The sequence below is a fragment of the Zophobas morio genome, unplaced genomic scaffold (assembly GCF_036711695.1).
Source record: "Zophobas morio isolate AGI-343-1 ecotype UQ-CSIRO unplaced genomic scaffold, CSIRO_AGI_Zmor_V1 ptg000108l, whole genome shotgun sequence".
NCBI classification, from domain to species: domain Eukaryota; kingdom Metazoa; phylum Arthropoda; class Insecta; order Coleoptera; family Tenebrionidae; genus Zophobas; species Zophobas morio.
This window is the reverse complement of record NW_026972213.1, coordinates 29,186-36,463: the sequence shown is the minus strand read 5'-3', so window position 1 is coordinate 36,463 and position 7,278 is coordinate 29,186. Positions and strand designations below refer to the sequence as shown.

The 7,278-nt window shown below is 35.2% G+C and overlaps 1 protein-coding gene across 1 annotated transcript; it reads right to left on the bottom strand.

The window, feature by feature from the left end:
* Positions 1-1,791: 1,791 nt before the first annotated feature.
* LOC135144624 (transcription factor Adf-1-like) lies at positions 1,792-3,470 on the bottom strand. The gene is made up of 2 exons (XM_064076663.1): positions 2,992-3,470; positions 1,792-2,933 (listed from the first exon to the last, which is right to left on the bottom strand). Exons 1-2 carry the CDS (start codon positions 3,122-3,124, stop codon positions 2,017-2,019), a joined length of 1,050 nt encoding a protein of 349 aa, XP_063932733.1. The 5' UTR covers positions 3,125-3,470; the 3' UTR covers positions 1,792-2,016.
* Between the last annotated feature and the right edge of the window lie 3,808 nt (positions 3,471-7,278).

The window sequence follows — 7,278 nt, the reverse complement described above, 5'->3', positions numbered from 1 at the left end:
TTTTTAAGATTTTGTTCGATCTTTTTTATATTTGGAGCATTAGAACTTTGTCTTTACAATTCTTTTTGAATCTTTCAAACCACTGGAAACTTTGGAATCTCTAGAATCTAGGATTTCTATAATCTTTAGAGATTACAAATTTTCATTATTTTTAGATACTTCAGTATCTCTAGAATTTTAAAGATTTTTAGATCTTTCGGATTTTTATCATCTTTTTAATTTTTAAATGTCTGGAATCTGTGGAATCCGGAATATTTGGAATCCCTGAAATCCCGTTAGAATTTTTAAATTGCCGGCTTCTCTAGCTTTTTTATTTTTTTTAAATTCCTGAAATCCTTGTATAGTCCTTAGGGTTTTTGGCATACTTGAAACCCTTAAAACCTTTGAAAGGGTTAGAATATTTGGGACTTGCACAACATTTGGAATCTTTTCACAAATTCGGTCAGAATTTTAGAATGTCTGTAATTTCTAGAAATGACCATATTTTACATCGTCGTTAATGCAGTGATAAATCACAGTATAGACTTACATATTTTACACATTTTCGGCAGGATTTATTCGGCAAAATTTTGAGATGACGTCATTAATTTTTTGGAAGGGGCTAAACGAATACATTTTGCTTAAGGATTTACCATGATTACGATAGCCTTAAAATATTTACAAAATCTAGTTTTGATTTTTTTTTCCAAAAATTCTGGATGTCTAGGGTGATAATTCGACACGGATTCACACACCACAAGTGCAGGCATATCTTATTTTGTGAAATTAAAAAAAACTTTATTTTAAATGTTGGAGATGACGCCATCCCAAATGGATACAGACCCCAGACAGACAGACGGAAGGGGGAGACCACTTTTTTCGTACTCTAGAGATCATGACACGTCGAGAAAATATGAAAGTGGCAATTTGGCCGATGGACTCGATTACAATACTTCCTTAGCTTACGCTCGGGAAGTAATATAAAGAAGTAGAAAGTTCACAGAGAAAATCTTATTGACAAATTATGTTCACAGGCTTTTTGTATGCCAATTTACATTCTTTTGTTAAACTGAGCTCTATTATAAACAACTATAATTAAAATTAGCCCATCCGGTAACTATATCAATGAGAATTAATTGAAATTTCACTAATATATCGTTTCAGGTTTTACTATTGTTATTAACCTAGGTTTTGCAGGTCATTTTAACATTAATAATTTTATTAAGTAGTTAAAGACAAAAAATAAAAACATATCAATCAAATAAATCTTGACATGTGTATGATGATGAATCTCCGATAAGGAAGTTGTTTTTAAAATTTTAGAGATATTAGATGCATTATCTGCGGTAATAATGTGATAATAATGATTGTGACTGATGGGTTTCGTCAACATTATCAGGACCAAGGAGGTTTAAATATATTTAGTAAATGTAAACCCTTTGTTGAATAAATGTGCTATTTAGGGTAATAAAATTGGCCACATTAAAGATTTAAAAAAAGATAGATGTGAGAATTTAGGTAACACAACTACTTAATTTAAAAAAGTTAAGTTATATCTTTAGAAGCTACTTTTCAATATTTATGACCTTGCATTTAAGACATTTCTTTCTTGAAACAAATGTGACTGTTTATTACTTAAATGATTCACTGAAAATTGACCCCTGTTTAGTTCAACATGAATTTAGATTCAAATTTGGAGCCAACTTCATCCCCGTTCATGCAATCGCGCTGGTTTGATTTAAGAACTCCCCATGAAAAAACTTACGAATGTGAGAAATAATAAGTGTCACTAAATAATAATAATAAAAAAAAAACATTTTCAAATTTTATTACACGCCTTCTGGTATTATTAACGTACTCGTATCACACAAAATTTGAATTCTAGAAAAATAATATAACTATTATGTAAAAAATAAACATCTACAATCTACTTGAACAATTACTTTGCAAAAAATAGCATTTATACTTATTTAATTGAAAAAAATAAATAATGCAACTCTGCAATTCTCTAGTCAATTTGGAATCCCACAAAACTCTTCATTTGGTTAACACTTTCATAATCTCTATCATTGCAATATTTTTGTCTTTTTCAGTCTTTTTAGCAAGCATAGCAGCAACCAACTCCCCAAACATGGATTCAGGACTTTTCTGCATCACATCTTCAATTTTCTCCCTTTTTTCCAAAGAAGTATCACTATTAGCATCACTAGCAGATCTTTTTCTGCCTGAACTACTTGTACCAGAATCGTAGCAACTATCCCGTACCTCGTCGCACCCTAAATCTTCACTCTTCACAGAAACATTAAGGTCATTTGAAGATGAATCGTGAATAGAATTGTCATCATAAATGTCATTCGACGAATTATATCTAAATTGGTAGCTTGGCTCCGGCAAGGGGTTCAGCGATCTGTAACTAATCTCAGGATCAAAATTTTTCCGCCTGTATTGAATCACTTTGTCTAGGAACGACATGTCATCTAAAAATTCCCACTTTCCATCTCCTTCTTGATATTTATTTTTTTGTCGGATGTATTTCTCTCTGAGTCCTTTCCATCGCATCATACACACATTAACGTCTTTATTCATAGCTTGAGCGATACCTTTCCACAACTGGAACTTCACCTGTTTGCTAGGATAACCATTGCTCTTCCGATTCCAAATCGGACTGGCTTTTTTCACCAACGTGATCAATGTTTTATCAAAATCACTATAATTTTCCGCTACCTGCGCGAAAAATGAGTCATCGGATAAATTTAATTTACAATCTTCTAGCGTTTTTGAAGACTCGCTGTCGTAATTCAGAGACTGCTTCCGAAGGATGATGTGTGGATCGAGAAATGATAAAGTTTCCAAGTGTTGCCAAGGCATATATTTTTCCCCAAACATGGACTGCTTTTCCCTTTCTCTGACATATTTTTCTCTTAAACTTTTAAACGTATCCTTCGCCGACGCCGCTGCAAATAGCCAGAATTAATTATTTAATTATGGTAATTAATTAATTAATTTTCTAACCTGGACAACCCATGACTTCGCCGATACGCTGCCATGCTTCATTTTTGAGGTTCTGCTCCCTAAAGGTGGCACAGTTTCGATCCCACACTTGAGGAAACTGCTTGATAACTCCAATAAATTTTGCTTGGTCCATAGCCTTCTAATTTTGAGGTTAAGTAACGTAATTGCACAAAACGTAAGAGAATACAGATTGTCGCAGAAATTCCGCGGTTTTTGGGGTTTGATTTCGTGAATTTGAGTCTCACATCGTGCTTGCGGCGTTGACAACGCGTTACTGATTGCAATTTTGTCGATACAGCTACGCCAAGTTAATTAGATTCCATTAAATTAAGGAATGGTTGGACCTGCCTTCTCTCTCTGGTTCAAGACGGGCGTATTTTTGCGTCCTTGTCGCACAGATAATTAGTAATTTATCTCCTCCCATTCGTTTACTTTATTGTAATTAACTTTATTAACTTTGTTTTGTGGACCTTGAAATCAATGGGAAAAACGATGTAATTTTTAAATAGTTTATGGGAAATGGCAGCTGGCTTCTTTATTAAATCATTTTTGCTAAATATTGATATCACAAAATACGTTATTTTTTCCGTTTAAACTATTTTCGTTAAACGTAATAAACACTTTTGACCTTGCCTAAATGAAGTGGCGCATACTTTAACGTTTAAAAAAGTGATAATACTTGGTTGTTTGATTCATGTCTAAATTTGATAACATCTTTACAGCGAATAGGTTTCTATTGTATCTAAATATCGGCCGAATAAAAACAAAGAAAAATGAACTAAGACCGAAGTTTTGCTGGTTGCTGGGTGTTCGGTGATGCCAGTTTTTTTTTAATTTAATAACTATTTGTCTTTTTATACTTTGATAAATTTCATAAAATTTGTAATCACTGTGCTGCGATTTTAAGTTGCTGTTAATTTTATGTCGATGTAACTTTGTATTTCCTTTTAAAATGAATTGAAAATTTCGGGAAAAAAATGTATCCACAGCTAGTAGGTGAAATAATAAGTTCTTCATATGAGCGTTTCAGCCGTTTTAAAAAATTATGAAAGAAAAAAGAATCTGGGTAGAACACTCGATTTTGAAATCAATAAATAATTTCAAAGATCGCGCCGTTCACTCGCAGGCTAGCCGATTGGAGGTTTCCTCAGGTCACATGAACTCTTCCGTGCCACCAGCAACAAATGGTGTACCCTAGCAACCGATCGTTACAACAGATTGGCTAACCTGAACACAGTGTCATTTCCCGCTTTATTTATCAAAAGTTTTCGTAGAAAATTTCGGGAAAAACCGCACCACTGGAAAAGAAAACATTATAGTGACCGTGTTTAGCTCCTAACCTCACCGGCAAAAGTTAGTGATCTGCGTTTAATCCATGAATTTTTGCGAACAAAGTGGTGAAATTACCGCATCAGTTACGGTCGTGCATTGGTAAGCTATTTAAGATTTTTTGGTCGATTTTCCATCGTAAAATCTCATCTCAAAGCGTAAAAACTGGCGTACAAGTTTTAATTGGGCAATTAACGTTTTTTCTGTGTAAGTGCAACCGTGTCCTTGCTGTTTCCGCCGCTTTCCACCAAAACGCGCCAAGGAATCGCAATCATAATATTTTTTTTGGACGATAGCCCGCGGTCAAACCGTTGTTCGGTTAAATACAAAAGTTTTGCCACCATTTTTTCTTCCTTTCTCGTTTCGCATGAACGACCGCGGCAACGTCAATACGTCCATGTCTTCGTCTCTTTCGGGTGGGTGTGGTAGAAGGAGACGGAGATATCGACGGGGTTTCTGGAATCGTCGCACTTGCGCAAACGACTTAAAACTTTTCTCAGAAAGTTTTCAAGGCTGTTCCATCCTTCAGCGGCCATTGTTGGAATCTGTCGAAGACGCTTGGGTTTTGTGATCGAGTGCTGAGTGTCGCGAGTGAGTTTGCTGCCAACAGGCCGCCGCCGAGGCCTGCAGAAGCCGCCGGCCGCCGCCTCCAACCTGTTGCTTCGCCCCGATGGCGCCTGGCCGCGTGCGGCGCACTCCTGAACTCTATTCCCTTGTTCTCGAAGTGTAAACAACCTCTACTGCACTGATTTCCAATTTTTGTTTGTGAACTAACGCATTCGGGAGGTTAATAGCTGTTAACCTCTTTGTTACCCCACAATTTAGTTATCGGCTGCTTTAGTCACTTTATCGGTATTTTTTCTTAACCTTTTGTTTTTCAGGAGAACGATTTTGATCCGTTCTTGATGAGTTTGGGTCTAGTGGCACGGTATTCTCGACTTCGTGACTAGATCCACACTCATTAAGGAAGTTTCATCCCGCTACCAACGCAACAAGTTTCGTTCGAAGACATGAAGACATGAAAACGCTGTGTTGGCGATTGTGGGTTTAGTCCACGTTTAATTCATCCGTGACTAGATCCATACTCGTCTATAAAGGTTTTCAGTGCCACCAGGAGCTCCACTAACTCGACGTTTAATACTCTAAAATGATGCTTAAACATGTTCGGAAGTCTTTTGTCCGTTTGTAAACTTTCCGTTCAACTGTGGGCTTGTGCTGTATTTGAATGAAATTTATCGAATAAAAGTTGGGTCTGCGTATCAATGAATTATATTTTGTTTGAGAAATTTTGAAAGTTTAAGAAGTGACCAGTTGGTAATTTTTTAGACGCTGCAGCATTTTTCATTTTGGTTGGTATTGCTGATGCAAAGGCGATTTGATTTACTCCATTTTGACACATCAGTTGTGAGTGTAATCGATTTTGAAAAATACCACAAACGAGTTAATTTTTGCTTGATGCTACAGAATATCTTATATGGTGTCCAGTACAGTAGATAACATCCGGAATTTGATTATCCGGGTGCCTATCTGGTGAAAGGTGATATTGTAGTGTTGGTATGTCAGACTTGCAAAACCAGTGGCGGAGCTACTTTTAGATTTATAGGGTGGGTTATCAGTTGAGATCTTAAAATTTTATTCAAAAACTCCGGTCAGGATAGGTCAACCATAATTTTTTTAGCTTTCAGTTTTTTCTTGATTAAACTTTTAAATTTATATGGCATTTAATTAAAAATCATTCGTATCTACTAAACTGATTTCATAAATTTATAAATTTCAAATTCAAGTTTTATTCTCGGTAAAATTTCTTTGTTTTTTGACGTGCTAAATTCAACAAAAAATTCCATCACGACTGATTCATGACTGGCCATAAGAGCCATACATTTTCAACAATCTTGCTAAGAATTTTTTACTGAACTGAATGAATTTTTATTTTATTGGTCACACACAGGACAATGTCATAAATATACTATTATATGGGAACTTTTTGAATTTTCTTATTGAGGATACAAATTTCCTTCCAAAAAGTAAATTCGTTCAAACCATAGCGTTACTGAAGCCATTTGATTTATGCTTAAGTGATTTTAAGTCCCCGTTAAAATACCATTTTATCCCACAGAATTTTGCCTTGGCAATTTTATCGCTATAAATTACAGAATAGTTCTAGAAAGTATAAATATGACGTTTATTTTGACATCAAAATGTTTTCAATTTTTTACTTTCCTAGCGTAAGTAAACAAAGCATTGTAATCGAGTTCGTCGACCGACTCTTTTCTTTTACATTTTCTCGACCTTTCATGACCCCTACAGTACGAAGAAATAGGTCTCCCGTTTCCGTTTGTCTGTCTGGGCCGATTGTTGTCAAATTTTGTATTTATATTAAGAATATGTAAATGGTAGAACGCTAACCAAAATTTGTCTAATCATCCCCACCAATAATGTGATGACGTCACTTCAACATTGTACACAGTAAATGGGTTTCAAATTGTATAAAATAACATAGTGCTACACATGTAGTTTATGAAATTTTTGGAAAAAATAAATGAGGGAAGAGTCTGGAGTTTGTGAATTTGAAACGAACAGAAAGGTCGGTAGAAAGCGGTGAAAACAGTTGTGTCTAAAGGGTTCTTGGAAGGTATTCGAAATTTGGGAAAGGATAAGTATTACTGACAAGGGTGAACAAAAGATAGGTTTTACGATTTACGACATGCAGGTGGACGGAGAGAAAGTTTCGGGGTAATACTGGTTGGAAGTACTTAAATACAGATTATATACAAATATACAATTTTGTGGGACTTGTCAGCCTCCACATCATAAAACATTTTGTGATTTCATTTTGAATCTGCTAAACCGAATGCGTTGAAATCTTGCAGATATTTTAAGGTTACGATACGCATGATACATTTTTCATCAAAATATTTTTGCTTATCCTCTCCAAAAAATTGATGACGTCAGCTCAAA